This window comes from Numenius arquata, chromosome 15, assembly GCF_964106895.1.
Source record: "Numenius arquata chromosome 15, bNumArq3.hap1.1, whole genome shotgun sequence".
NCBI classification, from domain to species: Eukaryota; Metazoa; Chordata; class Aves; order Charadriiformes; family Scolopacidae; genus Numenius; species Numenius arquata.
Window position 1 is genome coordinate 11,850,468 of NC_133590.1, and position 23,230 is coordinate 11,873,697.

General features: G+C 40.1%; 1 protein-coding gene across 2 annotated transcripts in view; it reads left to right on the forward strand.

Annotated features, from left to right (window-relative positions):
* The first annotated feature begins 2,540 nt into the window (after positions 1-2,540).
* The window catches only part of PLPP4 (phospholipid phosphatase 4), a 52,601-nt gene continuing 31,911 nt past the window's right edge, over positions 2,541-23,230 (forward strand). The window contains exons 1-2 of one of the 2 annotated variants that reach the window (XM_074158991.1): positions 2,541-2,596; positions 21,600-21,708. In XM_074158991.1, the coding sequence (XP_074015092.1) occupies positions 2,541-2,596; positions 21,600-21,708 (165 nt within the window). Of the gene's footprint in view, positions 2,597-19,262; positions 19,289-21,599; positions 21,709-23,230 lie in introns of those variants that run through there. The other variant, XM_074158992.1, reaches the window with a different exon arrangement.

Sequence of the window (23,230 nt, forward strand, 5' to 3'; positions counted from 1 at the left end):
ATAGCTGCAGTAGGACAAATTTTGTTAAATTTCTAATTTATAACTAGTATTGTTTGTTAGCTCTGCTGATAAGAGTTGAACGATTCCAAGCACTAATACAAACATTAATTTAATACGGAACTTCTGTAGCAGGATAGTAGCCAATGTACCGTAGCAAAGTCAAAGGGGCTGAAGGATCCACAGGCAAGACAGTTGAAGAGATATATAGAGTTCCAGGACAAAAATGAAAAGGTGAAAAGATGTGTGACGGGTAACTGTTTCCCCTTTAAACACTATCTGCATGGTGTCCAGGTGCTCAAGCAGGGCAAACGCATCTTCCCCAATTCTGTCACCTGCCTCCTTCCACCGTTTGTGTGGAACTGCTAACTGTAGTACAGATGATTGCATTTTCCGATAGCCCCTACAGCTCCTCTTTTCATGACTGGCTTGATTCCCACAAATTATGAGGCTGTGTCTGTAAGGAAGGACTATTATTGAAATCAAAGATTTTTCTTGTGTACACCTAGCAACAATGCACGTACATGTTCAGTCATTGGGGGCACAAACCAGAGGAAGTACAAATATTTGATGACAGAAGACAAAGAAGTTGAGTGTCCCCAAAGGAAGGGGACATGTCCTTTACCAACATCAGCAGCTTAATATGGAGATTTCATAATTCAGCTTTGTTTCCTGAAACAGAATCACCTATTTTTTTAAAATCCAGACTATAAATAGTTGACCAACTCCGTTTTAAAAATCAGTGAAATAAGGCAGACAAGGGAGGCAGACCTCATTTCAGTGCTCTCTCCAGTGCCAGTCACACACCTATGTTTCCTGGGGTTCAGTCCCCCTCCTGGCAACAAATCCAGCACTGGTGTAGTTACACGTAGATGCTGTTAGCATGGAAGCTTAAGCCTCTGATCTTTCACAAACGTGGTCAATAAAAGCTTTACTACGTGGTAGTTAATTCAGAGTTCAAAGCTTCCATCGGATGCATAATGGATATATTAAGCAGATAGGTTTAATAAAGCCTCTCTAGCATTAATTCTCTAGCAATAATCACATAGTAAGGTGAATGGGATCCCTACTGCAATACCAATGGTTGCTCTGTATCTATGTGCAGTATTAATAGCTATGAACATTTTCCTGAAGGACATACTTTCAAAGGCCACAAGAAAGCAGTTAATTAAACACATTTAAAGATTAATTATTTTGCTGCATTTCGTGGTTTAAGGTTGAACTTCTCTTAGAATAAAGATGTTCAGGATTCAATCCCTCTATGCAGAGAGGAAGGTAAATGAACTCTACAAAACTAGGCTAAGGCAATACAAGGATTAGGGTGGCTCAGAGCTTGCTTGCTATTTGGAGGAATGAAGGATGGATTGGAGGAATCACAGACTAAACCAGGGTTGTTTTGCTGCCTTTCTCCCATCCCAGCAATCTGCAGTCCCACGTAACTACCTCTGCTGTCTGTCTGCTGAGCTGGACCCAGCTCTGTGAACGAACTGACACAGAACTAAACACACATTTAGGCTATAATATCATACACCGGGCAGAATCTGACCAAGTGAAGCAGCAGTGACACGGTGGGTTAGTTGCGCTAACAATAAGAAGTAGGGCTTGAAACAACACGAGTGTCTAAATGGGTCTAATGAAAGCCTGTTATATACATACCGCAGAAAGTATTCAAACGCTGTTAGTCCTTTATGCAAAGAGTATGTAAATGTGCCAAGCGGAGTGTCAGCATGGGTGGCCTGGGATGTAATTGCCCGTTGCACAAACTACCAGCAGTTTAAGTCTATATGAAAAGCCGCTATTACCTGTGCCTAGCGGCGCTACCCCCCACCGATTTTCTCTTGCTCCATCATTTCGGGAACGCAGACTTTCATTCCGTATCAGAGAGGAAGCCACAAACGCCAGCCCGGCTCCCCACCTCCGCACCCGGCGGGTCTGACACCCCGCGTGTCGCCGGCGGTGCCGTGAGGGAGCTCCGGGGGACGCAACGCCCAGCCCTTGGCATCGACGGCCAACGGGTTAACTTCTTCCCAGCTGAGGATGGGTGGAGTGTTGCGTTAAATGAGACGGGAGAAGCGCTTTCTCCATATCCCTTCGCGCCCATTCGGTACCGGAGGGCGCTGGGGACCCCTCTCCAGCCGTAGCGGCGGGGGCGGAGAAGGGAGGGGAAGGGAAGGGAAATCCCCAGGATCCCCCAGCCCCCGCGGGGCGGGGAGGGGGGAGGGAGACACCGCGTTAGTCACCGGGACCCTCCCCCGGTTGTGGGCGCTCGGTTCCGCCGCGGCAGCGGCCGTGTCAGGCTGGCGGCAGCGCCGCTCCCCGCACAGCCCGGCCGTGAGGCGCGGGCAGCCGCGGAGGCTGAGGGGGGCATGGAGGGGCCCGGGCTGAGCGTGGCGGGGCTCTGCGCGGCGGCCGCCCTCCCCCGGGGCGGCGGGGCGGGCTGCCGGCGGGCGGCGTGAGGCGACCGAGCCGCCCCGGGTGCCTCCGCCCCGCGCGGGGAATGAGAGGCGGCGCCGCGGGGCTACCGGAGCCCGCCGGGACCCACCATGCGGGAGCTGGCGATCGAGATCGGCATACGGGTCCTGCTCTTCGGGGTCTTCGTGTGAGTACCCGCCGGGCAGCGGGAGGCGGGGAGGGGACGGCTCCTGCGGGTACCTCCGAGGCTGCCTCAACTTTCCTGCGACGCCCGGGGCCGCTCCGGTGCCTTCACACCCGAGAGCCGTGCTGGGTGGCCGGGCCAGGGGACCGCGGGGTGGGGTTGAGGTGCGGGGTCGGTCGCCCCTCGGCGCGGGCTGGGGCTCGTTGGTCGCCCCGCAGCCCCTGACGGAGAGGCACCCACTCGCCGGCGGGGGAGCCCCCCGGGCCGCCGCCGGCCCTCCCGGGAGCCCCGAGCGAGGGGCAGCCTCCGCCGTTCCCCCCTCGTCTGGGGAAGGGGAATTTTCCCTCGGGGCGAGTCGTTGCGGGAGCGGCGGGGAGCTCCCTCTGCCCTGGGATTTTGCCCAAGACCTGCGGAGAAACTACTGTTTGTGAGAGAAGTGTGCAAAAGCCAACGAAACAAAAACCCCCCCAAAAACCCCAAAACCCACCAGACCATCCAACCTGCTTCTGTTTTGGTTTGGGCTATGATAGTTTTTGCTGTAAGGTCTGATCTGCCGGGGCTGGCAATGCACCTGGAGTGCCGGCCGGCAGCAGCGGGAGCCCGCAGAGTGAGCTGCGGGGCAGGCACCCCGAGCGGGAGAGCTACAGCGCCGGTGCCTGGAGCTGGGGAAGGACCTCGGGCTGAACGTGAGGGGCAATGGGTTGGGGGGGGGGGGGGTCTGAGATGCATGTCCGCACGCTGGTATGGAGGGAGGAAAGTCACGAAAAATCTGGTTGCTGAAAGAAGCGTGGCTGTCGCTGCAGGAACGCTCTTTTTGCCTTCTTTCGGAGAAAGCAGTGTATGTGTTCTTTTCATTGTATACTTCAGGAAAGCTTCCCCTTTTCTTCTCAGGGCTGTACCTGTTTCCTCTTTTGGGCACTTCATGTTCTCCATGCGTTTGAACAACAGAAAGTTATGTGCTTTATATAAGTTTGCATTTCAGTTCTTTAAAGATGGGTAGTCTCAATCTTTGTGATCTCTGAAGTATCACAGAAACTAGATCAGATTCTGCTACTGTTTACTCCTTTGTCTACTTAACGATGGATGCTGTTGGTCACAGGTGCAGGCAGTAATAGTGCAGTGCATCTATTAAGCCGTGTACTGACTTACAGATACCCGAATGCTTTGATGCGGTTCCTTTCTGAACCTCTCATGGTTAATGAGTAACTTGCCCAATTTACTGGTATTTGAGTTTTTTTCCTCAGTGTTCATTTCTGTTGAATGTTGATGCAATTTTTTTTTTTTTTTTTTTTGATTTGCAAAGTGTTTGGTAAGTGTCATCCTCTTCAGGATAAACTTTACTTTCAAAAACCTGTACCTTTGATATCTTTCTGTTCTGTTGCGTCTTACTTGGGAAGTAGACCTATTCCTTTCAACAGAACTCCTTTCTGGAATATATGGAATTATAGGGTGAGCAAAGACCTCAGAAACTTATGCTACATCAGAACCTTTCCCTTCATTATGATTGTAAGTGTAATTCATCACTTAGACCATCCAGTGAGAGATCTCTTCATATAGCTTATTACCATAATATGTAAATCATGCCCCATTCTATGTAGTAATTTCTAGGTTATGCTTGTCCTCTGTCCTTATTTCCTCTCTGAAACATTCTATAACTTTCACTTTTCTTTATGCTGTGGTTCTAAAATCAACTGAGTGATGGCTAAAGGAAATGCTTTTGGTAGAGCCACCACAGTGCCAAATGGCAAATGATTACACAAGTACTTTTCACATTTTCACATCACTCAAGATTGTTCCTTCTTGGAATTGTGGATAATAATTCTGACATTGTAAGAGGCCATTTGAAGCATTCATTGTCATCTACAAGTACCGAACGTGTAGCATTCTAAGTTCACATCCAGGTTGGTGTTTAGTTTTATGAAGAACTGCAATGGCTGCAAAATTATAATCTCTAGCTAGACCAGAAAAAATGCTTTTAATATTAAGATAATCTTAACACCAATGTAATCTTTTGCTACTTAAATGGTTTTCAGTATTTCTCTCAGTTTTTCCAAAGAGGCAGCTACTCATATTTTTGAACTTTAGTGTTATAAAGGTTTAAATATTGTGTTTTCTGTGGCTTTGTAGACAGCTAGGGCAAGGATTTTCGTGGAGTGTTGAGTTCATTGAAATATCTCTTCAAGTTTGAACAATTACTGGTGAATTTGGAAGCCCTTGGACTGGAATTGAAGCAGCACCAGTGTAAGCTCTACTGCAGAAGCTGTTTCTAGGAATGCAAAGGCTCTTCAATTCCCACCTCCCTTCAAAAGGAATGCCGTTAACATCGATGAGTTGAGGCTAGGTCTAGATCATCTCTGATGCGAATGCCAGCTGCATTGACATGCTGGCATGACCTACCCATGACATAAGTATTTGTCCACCGGGAACTGGCCTGAAGAGAATCGGTTCATTCTGAGAAGGTGTTGGTGACTTTGGGTCACTACTAACCTCTGCAGCGTTAGAAATCTCGCCTTGAAGATAATGGTTATTTGCCAATTGTGAACCATCTGTGCCTCCCAGATGTCTTTTCAGCTTGAACCTACTGATTAATATAACTCAGAGTAATATACTGCACATTTTGTACCATAAAATGCAAAAGAAAAAGGTGCGTATTCTATGTTGTAGTTTTCCTTGGTGATAAATGTCATTTCATAAAAATGGAGGTGTGAAAACTTATGTTGATGATTGCTGCAATTGAATGTATTGCCAATTTGAATGTATTTTACAGCAACAGCAGCCATATCTTCTATACTTAAGACTGGCAACCTTCTTTTCTCTCAGTTGCCATAATTATCAAATTTAGTCATTCCACCAAAGCGAAAATCTATACTTGTTATTTCAAGTTCTCTTCTGTCATGCAAACGTACACTATTCCAAGTAATACACATTTTTGATGGTGGTTTATTGGTTTGGATGAATTCAACAGACAATTAGTGAGCATAATGATAACAACTGACTCAGTTCTAGATGTTGTGCTCTTAGCAGTTGCTGAAGTGTTCACTTGGCAATTAAAGATGGGTTTTGGTATTGAAATTAAGCCTGTGCATTTATAAAGATCTGTGCTGAAGGGCGTTTTAGCCCTCAGGATTTACTGCTATTGAAGGAAGGATTAGTTAGAAGAGATTTATTAGAAGAACTACAGCTGCCTGAAATTCAGAAGCAGGAGTTTAAAAAAAAACAAACAAAAAACAAACAAACAAAACCCCACAACCCAACCCAAACAGAACTGTTTGCAGTCAAAAACGTGCTTGCACACTTTACTGGGAAGGTAAATAGAGGGTCTTTGAGTACCTTCAGCAAAAGAGCTCTCAAGCCACAAGTTACAAACTCAAAGGAGAATAATGATATTTCTGTTCTCGCCTACAGTTTTTCCCTGTTCCTTAACATTAACAAATTCATTTTTAGTTTTCAAAATATTTAGACTTGCATCTTCTGACTGAGCTGAACTGATCCTAACGAGCATAGATGGTTTGCTACTTACTAGGCAAAGAAAATTCTCACGCTATAATTTGACCATTATGTTGTTACTGCACTGTACAGTTTCAAGTATTTTTCAATGAAACCTTGACTTTAATCAAGGATCACCTCATACTTCTGTTTGTTTAGTTTTTTATTTATTAAAAAATATGTGAGTACGGAACTGGATTTTTTTAAAGTGAAATTTTTGATGTAAGGTCTCAAGTAGAAATGGTCTATTGCTTAATATAACAATTGTGAGCATGTACTTTGTTTATAGAAAAAATCAAACACTAATTTGAAGAATGGCTGAATTAGGGTGTTGCATCTGTTTTCTTCATTTTGTACTTATTCTTATGACCTGGAGCATCTTAAGATGCCTGGTTAATGCTAAAGCATGTTAAACATGGCCAGTCTTTCATCTTCTTCCATGTGGACATTGGCATTTGTCACTTACTGAACGCTTGATGAAAGCAAACTGTTTTGACTGACTTGGTTTATTCAGTTAAGGCACTTTTCAGCAGGTTTGATGTTTTTACACAGGAGTAATGCCCTTAAAACAATGTTCTTCATCTGTCCTAAAAAGGATTCATTGAGTGAGCCTGTAATTGCCAGTAGGGATGTCTTATTTTCTTAGCAAAATACATGTTGTTCTGTTTTAGGCATCCCCTACAAGGAAAACTTTTTCATCTGTTTTAGAAGACCGCATTATTGTCTTGGTAGGAAGATAGGAGACTTTGCGTGTGGTGTAGTATATTTAGCCCAATGACTTGTCAACAGCATATCGCTGATGTTTCTAGAGCTGTCTAATTGATTAAAAAGACAGTCTTTCAAGGATTGCTTCATCAAACCTCAAGCTCTTCAGTGAGTGTGATGTGATTAAAAGATAAATGTCATTCAGAGTAATTGGGTGTCTTCCCTACAGCACAGTCTCATTAGCGGCTTCCCTTGGGAATAAATGTTTATCTGCAGGCTAACGTGTATATATTACACACATGTGAGCATACAGTATTGGCTAATGCTGACATCTTTTGTGTGTGCGCCACGGTCATACTCTGGTTTAAGTAAATAAAAGCTCACTCTGAGTGTTGGGTTTCTTACAAGTTTTCATAACTTGATTAAAATCTTAATATTGCATATGCATGAAATGATTTAGCATGGAAAGTTCTTTCAAGTAGCTTTCTTTGTCATGGGTGGTGATCTTCTGGATATTCTGTGGATGTTGCCTTCCTAAATGATGCTGTGTATTGTCTTGTTAACACAGGAAGAGAATCAATTAGCTGAGGAAATTCCGTAACGCTGCAGTTTCGCTTTACTTTTCCCACAGTTTGCACTTGCCTTTTCTCTATCCTATCTGCTGGATTTTTGGAGGGTAGACTGAGCTGAGAATCATGAGCAGTCAGAGAAGAAATTGCCAGTCTGAGACATTAAGATTTATTTCCTCATGCTGACCCAAACACTGCCAAATTATACAGATCAGTTGGACCAAGATTTCAAAGCAGCTTTTGAGCCTAGGCTCTCTGGCTCAATGTTTCAAAGCGAAGTAGGTATTTGGCCACATGAGCTTCTTGTTCTTTTTGTGTCCTATGTTCTAGATTTGAGTATGCCATAATTCTGACTTTGTTTGGAACCTGATTTCTGTCTTCTGATCTTAAAAGTCTTGGGCTTCATTTCTCTGTACCCTAATATCTCATCAAGAAAGTGAAAGTAATACTTCTTTTTCTCACCCTTTGTTCATTTAATTGATAAATTCTTTGTTGTGAGGTGGTATATGGACAGTAGCCAAACCCACTGAAGATGCTTGGGGCTTTTTCAGTGTTAGTTTCACAAATAGTAATGGTAGTAGGAACTGAGTACATCAACATGTTTGATTAATAACCCACTTTAAAATAGGTATTGTATTGTAAATCATAATTTAGATGAAACTAAAATGAGGGGAAGATTTAGTTTCGTGGCTGGGTTGAAGTGTAGTTCACTGACAAGGGTTAAGGAACAGTTAAGGGAGAGACCTGCTATAAAAAAGGCCTTAGACTCTCTGGTGCTTAGGATCTGAGAACATATATCAAAGGTTGCATATTGAGCTCCAGTGGGAAGCAACAGACTTGTTCCAGTGCTCAGCAGAGTCTGTTATACCTTTGAAGTGGTGGAAGAATTAGAATGCCATGGAGCTTCTGCCACTCGCTGAATGCAGCTGGTATATCACAAAGTGACCCGAATCTTAACTCTGCTCAGCTCTGTGTCCTTGAGAGGTTCCTGTAAAAAAAAAAAAAAAAAGGCCGTAAATACTCATTATACCTAGTGTAATATGAAACACACAACAAAATGACCATGTGCTTGTCCTGATATCTATGAAATATCACCAAGCTAACAGAGACACTTGGTACTTGGTGTTCCTCTGACCTGACGCTGCTGTTTCCATTGCTTTCTTATTTTATTTATTGAAACTAGGGTAGGTTTTTACTGACTTTGATAACAGCTATTCAGGAGAAAGTGTACCTATCTTTTTGACAGACCAAAGCCTGCACAGAAGATAGACTTTTATGGACTGTTGTGTCAATACTTTTAGGTCATGGAACTAAGCTTATTTCATTTGTCTTCCCTGAGTCTTGAGAGGGGGGAGAAAAAGGGGATTTATCAGCAGGAATTCTAATTGTCCTGTTAATAGGATGGGATTTACAGTTGATGTCCATGGCTAAACTCGCAGCTGAATACATGCTAAAAAAGGATGTTATTGTAAATGCCAAAGCATCTGCTCCAGATTTTTGAGGAGTAAATGGTGACTTTGTGTCTCTTGTTGTTGAATCCTATTTACTCATTAACTTTGGCACTTTGTGTTTATTTGCTCCCAGCCCTGATTGAGGACGTTTTACAGTGAGAATGCTACTAAGATTGACAGGGTTTCTGTAAGGGAAATTTTTCTTTAAAAAAATTTGACTTTTATACTTTGATCTAAGCACAGTCAAGCTGGGGCACAACTGTGTTTCTTATGGCAAAGACTTTAATAAAAAGTACAGTCCTATTGCTGGGAATGCACTCATACCCGGCACAGCAAACAAAGATCTTTATAGTCTCCCAATCTGTTGGTGACTTTGAAAAGTGAGTACTTGGAAATAGTTGGCAGAATTATTGACGCTAAAAGTGGATTAAGAATTATGTTTAGTGTGTCTTGTAGCTTTCTTCTGTAGTGAGCGCTATACTGATACTGAACAGGGGATGCCTGAGTGCAGCATCTGTATTGGCAAGGATTAGCGGACAATGAGAGAAAGCTAGAGACAAATACATGTGTCCCTGGCTAAAGTATTGGTTGGGACCCACTAATGAACATCAGGGACTGATGAATAATTAAGGAAAGCTTTACTGGTCTCTGAATCAGAACTGTTTTACAGGTGATCGTCCTCATAGAAGAGACAAGGTTGTTATCAGCTGTGGCATTTGAGCTAAGCTTTTCAGAGGTACTTGGTTTCTAAAATACTTTCCATTCATGTTTTTCCCTTGCCTTGTAAATGGTAAATTTGTCATCGTTGGACCCCAAGGAATTGCTATGCAAGAAACTCTCTGTCTGATCTATATGATTCTGCAGAAAACTACATTAGGAATGTTTCTTTGTAAATCAGATTGCTACAGTCACATATTGTATTTGTTTATTTCTCTGCATTACAAAACACTTCTAGCTTTTACTGTCCAAATGGCTAAATACTCTCCTTGTTGAAATACCAATGAATTTTAGTTAAAATGGCATATAGATAAAATGCAGTAAGCGGTAATTTTTTTACTGTAGGTTAAAGTAACAGGGTTTACAACAGGTGTTTTCATAGTAAGTGGCTAAGGTTACTTATGGAGGTGAATTTCAGAGAATTGGGGAGGAGCGAGAAAGGTGGTAAGAGGGGGTACAGAAAACACCTTTTCTGAGAAAAAATAGAAATAATTGAGCTGTTTAATCTAGAAATCTGAGGAGACAGGGCAGTAATCTTTGCATGTAAGCAGGTGCTATAAAGAAGTCTGAGGAAGGCAAACTGCTCTTCATGTCCTTCGGGAATTGTGCAAGGAAGGAAAGATTTAGAACTTGTAGCAAGAGAAACTTAGGGTGAGCATGGGGAAGCACAAACTGATTGTAAGGACTTCTGAGCTCTGTGATAGATTGCCTGAGGCATGTGTAGAGTCTTCACCACTGGAAACTTTAAAAAGTGTTACATTAAAGTGTCTTGGGAGTATTTTACGTGAAGTTTTGCTTTGCTGCATGGCTGTGAGGAGACAGACGAGGTGGCCTTGTAAACTGGCACGGATCAACTCGGTGGACTGAGGTTTATACCGCCCGAGAATGTCCCAGCGTGTGGGGAAGAGTGGAAAATTAAAGCCAAATTTCTTGTAAGAGACTTTTGGCTCATGTTGATGGGCAGAAAAGGAAACGGTGTTACCAATTTAAAGTTCCATGGGGAATGCTTTAGCAAAGGCTGAGTGGAAGCTCTTGGTCCCTTCTGTCTGGAGGGCAGTGCTGTGCCAGATCTCATATTCTAAATATTCTGCACTGGCGAGATCGTGGGGAAAATTAAATCCTAGATTAGGTGAAATGTTTCCCTCTGCAGTCTTGCAGTTCAACATTTTCCTCTATTTTGTGTGAGAAGTTTTACTACTACTTTAGAATTTATAATGGAGGTGTAAAATGTCAGCACAGAAGCATTTCAGCTTTGAAGGATTTGTGGCACCCTGCCAAGTGTTGTGAAGCCTTGCAAATCGAAAACAACAGAGGAGAGTATCATTTGATATAAACTGTTATATTTTCATTAGCTGCCAATTTTCACTAATGGGAGAACAGATCTAATAGCCAGACTACTCTCATAGCCTGCCGAGAGGTCATTAATAATTTCATTCATCTAGAGTCCAAGGTGCTTTACGGGAGTGTAACTATTGCGATTGGACTTTAGCAAGCGCTATGAAATGCTAAAAGTGATGTTCCTATTCCCCATTACTATATCTTTGTATCTTTTTTTTTTTTTTTTCAATCATTATTAATGCTCTGGAACATGTAGTTATTCACACAAGTGTTTTTGGATTGAGTGATTTTTAATATAGTTGGATTGGATTGTGAATATTATTAGAGAGGTCTCTTTTTTTTTTTTCCCCCAGAGAAAGATGAAGTCATTGCATACAGCAACTGTGAAGGAAAAACTGGAACAAAAGAACTTGGAAGCTTGTATTACATTTATTGAATAATTTGGCCAAAAAAGTGCCTCTTTATTAATACAGAAGTGGTTTAGTTCAAAATTTGGTTTTTAAACACATTATTTATTAAAATGAATTTAATAGATACTTCCCTCCCCCTAAATATTTCATTTCAGTTAAAATGGTGTGTTCTGCTTAACCAAAACTTAATGTTTTAATTTCACATGAAGAAACTCTTGATCAAACCTTATAGAATTTTCCGTAGTATTTCTCTCTGTCACTTCCTTACCAGCTCCTGAGTTTTTGGTCTGAAAAAATGGTCTGAGAATATGTTTTGGCACTTAGCTGTAGCTGTGGACAATTTGTTTGATATGACTCGATCCTCACTTTAATTCAGCCTATACCCCTCAGGCCCAGTGTTATGTGGGGATAGGCTTTGCTGTCATACAGGTCCTCTTTCAGGGTCACATCTCTGTCTATCCATCCTATGTTTAAAGGGAACAGTGGTGCCGAGCGAATGGGATACAAATCATAAACATTCATATAATAAACCTATTCTAAACTAAAAATAACTTGGCAGCATCAAGTCATGTTCATAATATTAAAATTCAGGTTCTGGCAAAAAGCTGGGTGAGCGAGAAGGAAACTTTCTTGTATAGAAGTGGCAGTAGGTTTTTGGCATGGGGCTTTTGAAGAGATTGGGTGGGGGGCAGTGGCTGAACGGAGGTGAGATCCTGCATCACGGAGGAACGTATTAGTGTGTTTCAGAGATTACTCCTGAACAAGCTGCCGGGGCCAAGATGTCCCTTCCAACTGATTAAACCTTGTTCTGAGGAAAAATATTAAAGAGCTATTGAAGGAGAGAGAAACATTGAAGTAACAGTGGAGAAGGAGTGATGGAGGAACAAAAATAACTGAGAGGGAAAGCTTTGGTCACTAAGAGAACTCAGCACCTCTGTGAGTTTAACCCCTGACTTAGATTTTAGGTCCAAACCTATAGTCAATAAGAGTGTGGCATGCAAGTATGAAAACAGAAGAACCTTCATCAGTCTACTCAGCTCTGTCAAATTGCTTTGAAGCTGGGATAGTTGTCCAAGGAACTGTTGAGAGTTGTTTAGCTGAAAACAGTTTGAGATGTAGTAAAAACTAGCATTAAAAAACATCCAAAGCAAAATTTTGACTGTCCGTAGTGTGTTTTGGTTCTGTATTCGGATACATGCTTAGGTGATTTAAGCCTATAATATGAATTCTGTATTTCACTTTAGAATAACGTGCAACTGCCAGCTTTGAAACTTCTAATGGCTACACCAGTGTTCATATCCTGATGATTTCCTTTCTGTCTACTTCCTTCTCCCCAAACGCATACACTGAAATGGCTTTTGTGAAATGCCTTACATCATAGGGTATATTTAATAAAAATAGAGCATAAAGGCAACAATTAATACCATAAATCATGCTTTTTATTAACTAAAATGAGAGAAAATGCAATGAAGACAGTAGACAATAGTTTTCACTTTGCTGGTGTCTGTTATTTCTGTAAGGCTACCACTTTTTATTATCTCTGTTACGGTAGTGCAGCTGTACTGGATTGCCTGAAGTGATGTACATTGACATAATAAGTAGCAGCTTTGACCTGCTTGCCTTCTGCTTGGAGTGCTGCGACACTGCTCCCTGTGAGCAGGGATCACAAGAACTGAAGGGCTTTTTCACCTCGGGAGCAGCTAAATGCTGAAACAAATACATTTTTCCTTCAGAATGGTTTATTTTATATTCTGCTGATCAGCAAGCAAAAGATCACTTTCAGTATTGGGTCAAAGCAAGTTTTAAAAATATAGACCAAGCCAAAATATGTCAATTTGACTCATTTTGCAGTGTTTTTTCCTGTTTTGGTATAGCCACTCTTGTCCCTTGCTCTTCTGTTCAAGGCTGCAATGCAGTATGGCCAACTGTTCCCTCTTCATTCCTTTCACTTTGCCCAATTCCAAATATTCCTTTTCTGTATGGAAGAAATGATGGTGATGAGGTTGTGTTTAAGCTAGTTAAGTAGTTTCATGCCTGGATACCCATTTTCATTCCCATTGAATGGGAGTTTTCTAGATTCAGTCACTTCATACTGGCAATAACGATACTCAGCAATATTTAGTGCTACTTGCGTTCAAGGAGAATGTAGGTGAAGACTGGAAGTTCTCAGATTCTTTCAGGCACACAAGAACAACTGTCTGGCTGTGTTAATTGCTTGTTCTTTTGCTGTTTGTGCATGTTCAGATAATCCTTTCCCTTCCCTCTCAGGTTTAGTATGACTGGAGTAATATCACAGAGAGAAAATCGTTTACCCAGAGAGAATTCATGTGCTAGGGATTGAGAAAGCAGTAGAGGTATAATTTAAGTGCTAAGGAAATTAACTTTAGATTCTAAAACTCTAGGCTATTCTCTTTTTTTCAGTATTGTGAAAGGCTTGCTGGTTCACTATTTCGTATTAGGTATTCTAGGAACATTTAGATATCATTTATATATTATTTCATAAGCTGCAGGATTCCTGTTGTGAATCTATATTGCTGTTAGTTCAAGATCTGAGCTTTTAACTGAGCCCAGCCTCCCCAGCTGTTGCCTCCTTGCTGATTCGTTTAATTCATAATGTTTCTTGAAATTGGACCAAGCAAGGAAGAGAAAATTTGAGCAGAGGGGTTTAGTCTGGTTTTAACCTGTTTCTGCCTGTATATTCGGTAGTGGGTACATGTGGCTCAAGTCACGAGCCGTAGCAGGTCACAGCTGATGAAACCTTTATAAATAGAGCCCCAGATGCTGTGCCAGAGAGAGGTCCAGTGGCTCAATAATAGTTCAGAGACACTGACAGGCACAGACTCTATCATGTTGTTAGACACGCTCTGGTTGCAGAACCTGTCTCGCGTCATGGTTGGCTTTGTTGGCCAACCATGTAACAGTACAGCTCACCCCGCCTGGGATGCGGTGCTAGCTGTGGGGAGGAGGAGGGTGAAGAGGGCGGGCCATTCATCTTTGGAAGAAGTCATACCTAGAGATATATCCATGAAATCAGTGGATATACGAGGCAAATCTAGGAAACCTGCTAGTGAGACTGAGGAAAGATACAGGAAATTCTCCCCTTTCAGCACATCTGGGTAATATGTATATTTTTAAAACTGCATCAGAATTTATTTTCAATCCCTTCTTAATCAAAATGATTTCTTGTATATCTGAAGGGCTGATGTGGGCATATGTGCTAATTAAATGTATCACTGCAATTGCTAGCTAATTTAAAATATTCAGAAATCTTTTACATCAAGTGATAGTGACTCATCTGAAGCCAAACCTACCCTTGAGAACCAGTTCTCTACTTGCCAGTGACATTAAATAAAAAAAAAAAAAAAACAACAAAACAACAAAATGCTGCCCCTTCCTTTTGTCCTTATCAGTCCCAGGATCTAATTCCATTGACTTCTGAATCCTCCCTACATTACATAAAAGTGTACATAAAAGTGCACCCACAGAATTAGAAGTGGGGAAAGCTGTATACATTCGGATTAGAATATCTAATGTTATCAGGAAGTGGTATGAAGGCTTTGTTTCTTGCTTGTCAAAACTACAGAAGTTTAAAAAATGCTATCAACTTGCACTATTCCCAGAGCTGTATTGGGCACTGAATAGAGACTGAAAGAAAGAAACCTCTTTTTTTCTTATCATTTACTTTCTGCCAATACTCCTCTCAGTTTTTGTAAATACTTGCCTACAAACAGAAGATTACTGCAAATGAAGAGAGGCTTCAGATCTTCTAAATTCTGTAGCAATAAAACCAGCTTCTGAATTATCTTTGTGGGGTGTTCCTGGTGAATGTTAACTACCCTGTGTCCTGCAGGACACTCAAACCCAATAAAGCTCTGTATTAGGATGATAGATTGTTAATCAGAAGTGGTAGGTGTATACACTGCATGGCATTGTTTTGACTAATAAAAGTTTTTAGCTGTTAAAAAGGTAGAGATAATTTATTGATACAGCTGCTTCTGTATCTCTTGGTGTGAATGTAAATTACTTAATGAGTTGGTTTTAGTGCAGTTACAAGATGTTGGTTATAATAACTCATTTCTATCAAAGCCTGTGAAGAACCAATAAAATTAATTTCTGTTCTCGTGTACATGCTTCTTAAGTAATCAATAGCTACTGCAATATAAATTCTAATATATTTTTAAATTTAACTCTTTACTTTTGATTTCTGTGGAGAAGTTGAAGCTGTTGCTTTCCTACTTGAATGCTTTTCAGCAGTGCATACTTGGCCTATATAATACCAGTCCGGTTAATGATCAGACTACAGCATTAGGAGTCCTGCTTTGATACTGATATTCACGCTTCTTGCTGCAATGAATTCCCCTACCTTGCATTGTAAAACAGTGGCAGAAGACATCAAATCTCTTGATACTCAGTGTTGTGCCTTGACTAGAGGGAAAGTTGTGGGTTTTTTTTCTATCAAAACTAGAGTTTAGGTTATTGAAGTTATATTTTTAATTCATGTCAGCTTCTTCCTTGGTAAAATTGCAGTTGATCAATAACAATTAGGCCTTGGTCGTATTCTTTGTATCCCAACACATAATTCCCTTCTTGATGGCTGAGGAACTGTGGATTTCCCAAATTACTATAGAAATTAAATGGCTCAGATCTCTTTCCTTATGCTAACTTCTGTGTTAACACAAAGCTATCTCATCATGATAACACACACAGACAGTAGCATTTCAGAAACTAAACTCCATCAGTGTTCGTGTGGTGAGTAGAATGATGGTGATAAACCACAATCATTGTTTCTTATCTCACCTCATTTCTATCTTGTCTGCTTCAGTTCTGTTAATTTTGCATTCCAGTCCCAGACCATTTCAAGCTTTTCATATTTTGTATGTCTTTGCAGGAGTTCCTAAAATAACCGCTAAAAAGTGATATTTTTTTGCTTGATATTACCTATAGGGAATAGACAAGGCTAGGTTTGCTCATGGCATGAAAATAATTTGTTCTCTCTAAGTATATCAAATGACATGATATGAATGCTTTTCCTACTATTAGTACGTTTCAGAATGGTTAGGTCAAAGTCTTGGATTCAAATGCAAACAAAGGCAACGTGAATAAACAGCATTCAATGCAATGTACCCAGCCAATGTAAACACTGGGCTCTTTCTGTTTAGCTCAGGTCACTTGTTGGAAACCCCTAAAGCGAGTTCTGTCTTTCAGAATATAATTTTCTTATCTCCACAGCCGTTGTGCCCTGTGATGTGTTCTACTTTACGGCTCTTCAGTCAAAATGCTGGGGCTGTGATTCTGTTGTGTGAGCATCTCTCATTTAGTTATGTATTGTGTATGGACCCTGTAATTCGGCCAACCTGTACAGATGCTGCTCATAATTATGCAGTTGTAGCATCAGGACAACTGACTGCACAGTTTGACATGGCAGGTACACTATAAAAGCTTTTACTACTAGGTTTGAGACCTGGTTTGGGGAATACTCAAGGAAATATCCATGTAAGAAAGTGCAGGATGGAGTTCCATTAGCACAGTCACAACTACCCTGTTTGTGCGGGAGAGGCAGGGGTGAGTTTGCTCACATGGAGCTCCTCAGTCAGGGAGCGATGGTCAGAGCCAAACTTTTTTTTCCCACAAGCCCTCAGAGGTGATTTCTAAGAGAGGTTCATGAACACCTGATAGCTCCTCATTACTTGCTCCAATGAGGTATTGCATACAAAGCCATTTTAGGATCAGATCTGCTTATCAACAGATGAAGCTTAGGAGGGAGGAGGGTTGGTCATGGGGTATCTGATATGAAAGACTGAGTATCACAATCACGAGTTCATGTCCGTTCTTTTCTGGTGCTTTGTTATGCCATATGTACTTCTCTGTCCTCTCCTTTCTTAGTTATTGTTACTTGAGACATCCCTTACCTGCATCTATGAAGAAGAAAAATTCTTCAGAGACAAGGCAGAAGATTAAAAAAAAAAAAAAAAAAAAAAATCCTCCCAAAAAACCCAAACCGACCCCTCATGGTGTGTCCTTTACTTGATGCTCAAAACCAGGAAGCATTCCCTAATCCTCCAGTGTGCCATGAACACTTTTCAAGGAGCAGATATCTAGGTCCTCCAAATCACCAGGAAGAAAGCCCCTATGTCTTCTCCTGTGTGATTTCATATTTTTACTCTCTGAAAATTGAGATGATGTGCTTGCATGGAAATTATCTTAAAGGGGTACAGCTGTTAAATGGTAATGAAGTTACCTGGAAGTGCTTGTGTCCTCAAAGAAGAACATTTTTGTGTAGTGTAGTGTTGCTTTGGACATCCCAACATTACTACCTACAACCTCAGGCACTTAGGCACCTGTTCCTCACTGATGTTTTTAATGGAATTAGGGCTCCCGTTTCCCTTAGGTTGCTTTGAAAGTCACGGTTAAAGGCTCTTGAAGTTAATGGAAGTCCTTTTATGCCTTAAATATATGTTAACAGGCTGAAGCGTTTCAAAATCTTGCTTGTTAAACTGTTAAAAATGTTGGATGAATATGTAAACATGCAGAAAGTTTAAGGTCAAAAAGCTAATACTAAAATTTCATGTACTAGTATGAAGTAAGCTTCCCAAGTTGCCCACCTCCTACCAGGGGATATTATATGATTGAGTTTGTATTTTCAGCCATGATAGAAAATGTCTAGAAACCAGTTTTCTTTATCCAAGGATTACATTCATTTCTAATAACATCTAGTCATTTAAACAAGCTTGTGCTGGCTTATGAATAGTAATAGACTGTACTTTGGTTAGGATGAAGGAACATAAATCACTAAGTGTCAGGCAGCTTAGAAACTGGTATGTCCTCATGATTGTTTAATAGAGTACAAAGGGAATTGCCTTCAAGCTAGTGAAATCTCATATCCAGTCGCCCATTGGTGATGCTTCAAAAAAAAAAAAAGGGAATTGTTCTCTTATGAGTCTTAGCATAAAAATTTAATTAGCAGCTGAGCTTTTTCTGAAGATAAAAAAAACGATTTTCTTTTTATATAGTCACGTTCCCTTAACTGTTTACTTTTTATTTCTTTATCATTCACACGGGCAAGATCTGCCGCCTTCTACATCTATTTTTATTTTCCTCCTTCAATAGTGGTTTTACGAGGTTTCAGCAATTTTGTATTTGTTTTGTGTTTTTTTTTTTTCATTATGTTTCAGCATATTTGAACACAGTTCTGGGAAGAATTCAGAACGCAGGTCAGAGGAAGAAGTGTATACATAATCAGATTTAATATGTAGTGGATACAAACCCACTGTTATTAAATAAAATAATAATTATAATAATTATTACTGTCATTGATACTTTTTTTGACATGAATATTTCTTTAGAATAGTTCAAAATGACTAATCAGAAAATCAGTCCTCAATTGGAATCAGATACTATTTATGTTATTTGTTTCATCTCTTTAGCATATGTGTTACTTTACTCTTAAAGGAATTAAATTTTATGACTTAGTACGTATTTGCAGTGTCATAGTATGATTCCTGTGAGAACTATGATTTTTGTTTAATTTCTCAGATTTAAAGTATACTTCAATGTTAGTTTTCTTACATAACAAGGAGACAGGAGACAAAAGAACAAGAAGAGCCCCAAACCTTCAACCTTGTTGGCATTTGCTCATAATGTCAGATGTCTTAATGTGAAATTAATTAAATCTCTGGTTTAATGTGACACATTTTCCAAAACTGTTGTACTGGTGCACGGATATACTGTGATGACCTTGAAGCGTAATTGTTAGTGTATTCTTTGTTTTTTGCAGTTAGCGGAGATGCTTCAAGGCCTTGATATATTGAAGAACGTGTCTCTGCTTCAAGGCGTTCCTTGGAGCGTATCCATCAGTCTCAGTGCTTTGAGAACTGCCTCAAAACAGTCATCAGAGCAGCAGATACCTGAGGGAGTATGTCAGAAAAGATGTGACTGGCTGAAAGATGTAGTCATTGAAACTCAGCTAGCTGCTTTAATTCTTGTATGCCCAGGCATGCGTGTGCTTATCTATTTATTTATGTTTAGATGAGAGCGATGAAGTACCTCCTGGCCGCAGATCCTCTATTACATCTCCATAACAAATGTTAAGTCCTGGCCAGTATAGCTGTGAACTTTGCTATTCAAATCTCCCAGGTGACACATGTTGGATGTCGTAGCTGGGCCTGTGACTTGACTTGGCTACAGAACCCTTTCACCAAGCAGTTCCTTGTTTCTAGCTGCTGTCAATGGCTTTAAAGACTGAAAGTAAAAATAATATACTTGAGGACTCTCAGTTGAAATTTGGAAACAAAGTTGATGTCTAGAAATCATCTAGTTGATTGTCTAGAAAGCAACCTTTATTTTTATAGTTGAAGAGAAAAATTGTAAAATAAATTTTTCATATATGAGGTGGTTTATTTCCTGGAAATGGTCTTCTCTAGAAATGTTTCCCTCTCTCACGTCTTGCACAAGCCATTGTTTTTTAAAATTAAAAAAGATGTAAGTTTTCATTTTGAAAACAATGAAAGAAAGTGTTTTGACACTTTTGAAATTCACCTTGCACCTTCTTTGGAGAGCAGGATCAGACTCTGGATTTGAAGAAGCTGAATAAAATAGTAAATACTCTCCTTGCAATACTAGACTCCTTAAGTTTCCAGAAGAATCTAGTTGTCTGTGTAAGTCAGCAAGGGAAATGTAACTACTGGTACAAGTGATAAGACTGATTTTGACTTGTTTCATCTTCAGATTTTGTTGTTTTCCTTTAGGAAGAAAAGGTGGATTGGGCTCGTTTCAGTAGAGAGAGTTTTGTACCTTCTGTCTAGTGGGAGTTTGAGAGTGTTCAGGTGAAGGGGGTCAGTAGTAGTGTGTGCTGGGGACGTGGGGGACTGTAGCTAATGCAGAGATTGTAGACTACAGTGAAAAAACAAAGAACAGCTGGTCAATCCTCAGAAGGGATAAAAATAAAGATTTCCTAAGACCCAGAAGACTGGATAAGGCTTGGTGTTGTTTAGGAAATCATTGACCTGGCTAGATTTGAGAACTCGTCTTCACAGGGGGAGGTTGTATACGTATGATTTAATTTTCCTCTGCTTTACAAATAGCTTTGAGATTTTCCTATTTACAAAGCCAATTGTTGTAGCTGTTACTTGTATAAAACCTGGTTTTGGAGGGGTTTAAAGGCCTTGGCTTTGGGAAATTTACAGTTAAAAATGCTTTGGGCCACTACACCTTTATTCTGGCTTTATGGGCTTATTAGGTGAAACCAATCTGCCGAGAACTGGTCCCTGTGTCTTCTCTCAGCAGCCGTTCTTTGAGCCCTAGTAAACTAGCCCTGACATGAGTAATGTAAAGGCAAAACTTCCCAGGAAGTCTGATATGACTTCAAAGCTAAGAAAAGTTAAAGGACAGTGAAGGACTCTGTGGAAAAAGGAGTGTTGGTTTAGATGAAGAGAAACAACATATGTAGTCCTAAAAAGCTTTTGAAACTTCTTATTACAGTTAAAGATCACAGTTCCTGCTTCCTCTTTCAGTGCTGGACAAAAGGTACCCATACATTGTTATATAGAAAGCAAATTATTTGTAACCTCAACATTTTATTTCGATGCTCTTCATTTCAAAATAACGTTACTACAAAACTGTGGGTTTTTTTGTTTTGGTTGGTTGGTTGTAGCTCGGTTTGTTTGCTTGTTTTAAGAGAGCTAAATGATACGAGAATGAAATTAAAACAGAATGAGACATTTCTGGTAAAGCTAGATTTTCTTAGGTTTGACAGCCAAATCAAAATACTGGGAACCTGAAAAAAGAAAAAATGTGTTTCTGTGAGGCCATCCTGTTTCAGGAGTCTCTTTTGGAGATGTTCTCTAAAGTTACCAGTTCTATTAGTAGAAGGAATTGCCGGGGCTGCTTCTTTCTCCCTGCTTTGTGATCCTGCAAATACAACCGTCATACCTCAAAGTCTGGATCTTGACGTTTGAAAGACACATTTTGTATTCGTTATGTGGTATATAATTTCTTCAGTGTAAAACACATGTGACTCTTCTAATTCCGAATATTCTTTGCACACTTTTCCCACAAAAATAAAATGGCAATTTGTTCTCCACAGTAAAGTTTACGGAAAGTTTATAAAGTTGTAGAATATAGACTTTTAAAAATCATTTTCCTAAGCGTATATTTATGTAGGTTGTATTACTAAAAAGCACTGAGGTAGAATAGCAATGTATTATAAGGATAACTTGCGCATGATATACCATAATTAACTTTGGGGGAACTTTTAAATCAGCAGTACTCTTCTGAGGTTTTTGGTCACAATTTCAAATTGTGAAAAAATTGTATCTTTAATTTTTATTTTCAGATTTACAGAATTTTTGGATCCATTCCAGCGGGTTATCCAGCCAGAGGAGATCTGGCTGTATAAAAATCCTTTGGTGCAATCGGACAACATACCTACACGTCTTATGTTTGTAAGTAGTAAAGGATTATTAGTCATTGATGGCTGTAAACTAAGTACACTTTCATTTGATAAGCAGTAAGAAACCTTTCAAGAGTATAGGATGTTCCTTTAATTCTAATGACAATTGTTTTCTAAGCCAAAGATGTCCAAAATGGCAAAATGTAGGAAATCATGGGGAGTTTCTAAAAAAGCAGCATTACCTGGTGACGCAATATATGAATGTTGATTTTACAGTTTAAGATTTAAGCTAGTGTTAATGTAGAGAGATGCTAGAGAAATGATTAGAGAAACTTTTTGAATTAGCCGGTTGGGTGACCTGACATAACCTTGCCATGCTCTTGTTAGGTTAAGTGCTTAAATTTTTAAATCCTATTTGTTTTAGGCTTCTTAAGCACTGAGATATTTGCCTCCAAATAATTATTTTTTTTTTTCCTCGTGTAGACAAAAATCTTTGTTTATCTTCTGCTGACAAGTATACTAAATATATTATAGAGCTGCTCTGCTGTCACTGTTCTTGTGTCTCTCCCCAGTACAGCTCATGTTGACATGCAGACTGGCTGTCTGATTTTGATGGTTTGTCTGGTTATCAAAATCCATCATTTTGATAACCTTCATTAGCAATAATTAACAATAGTAATAATCTACATATATGAGTACAGTAAGATAGACACTACAGAAATGCTAAGAAATTATGAGTATAGTTCAGACAATTAACACAAGCAGGTCAGTCTTTGCAAAAGCTTCATCAAAGTTGAAATTTTGCAGGAATGGGCATGGCAGACGAGATCAAGTCCGAGTACTCTTACATCAAAGCAACTTTTCCTGTGTCTTCAGTGCAGCCAGGTTTTTACTTTTCCGGATTAAGGCTTGAATTCAGAATAAGTGCAAATCAGCCTTGTCATTTGCCTTCAGTGTTTTTCTTTTTTTCTTTTTTTTTTTTTAGTGGCTCAGGCCTTTGGTTACAGAAAATTTTTAATTAAGTAAGGAACAACTTGAAGATGCTTCTTATTTACAAGGCGACAATATATCCCAGCATTCTAAGACAGGATGAAGGCTTGGGTTTAAATTCAACAATGTATTGTTTGTATTGCATTAAGAAGCTCTATTAAATACTTTTTCAGCTTGGACAGGTGATATGATGTTCCTGAAATGGAAAACAGCTGTGTAAAAACAAAAAACTCCACAAACCATTAAATTAAAACCCCAAACATTAATTGTCCTGGGAAAACGGACATTAATTCTTCCAGTTTTCCTTACACTGAGCATTACCTTGCTACATGGTTTATCTGATCTGTGTTCATAACTGAAAAGTTGAAGGACCAATAATGAATCGTTGTACTGGGGTTTGCTGCAGTGATGAAACTGTTTTTGAAACCATTTGGGATAATCATTGGTCCTTTCTCTGTTCTCCAGGCAGTATCCATGGGGAACCACAATTCTGGGGTGTCAGTGTAGTGGATTTCCCTGTTAACCACTTCCCACAGAGCCAGCTTTTGGTATAACTTTATGCAAGTGGAACTTCCAGGCAGCTC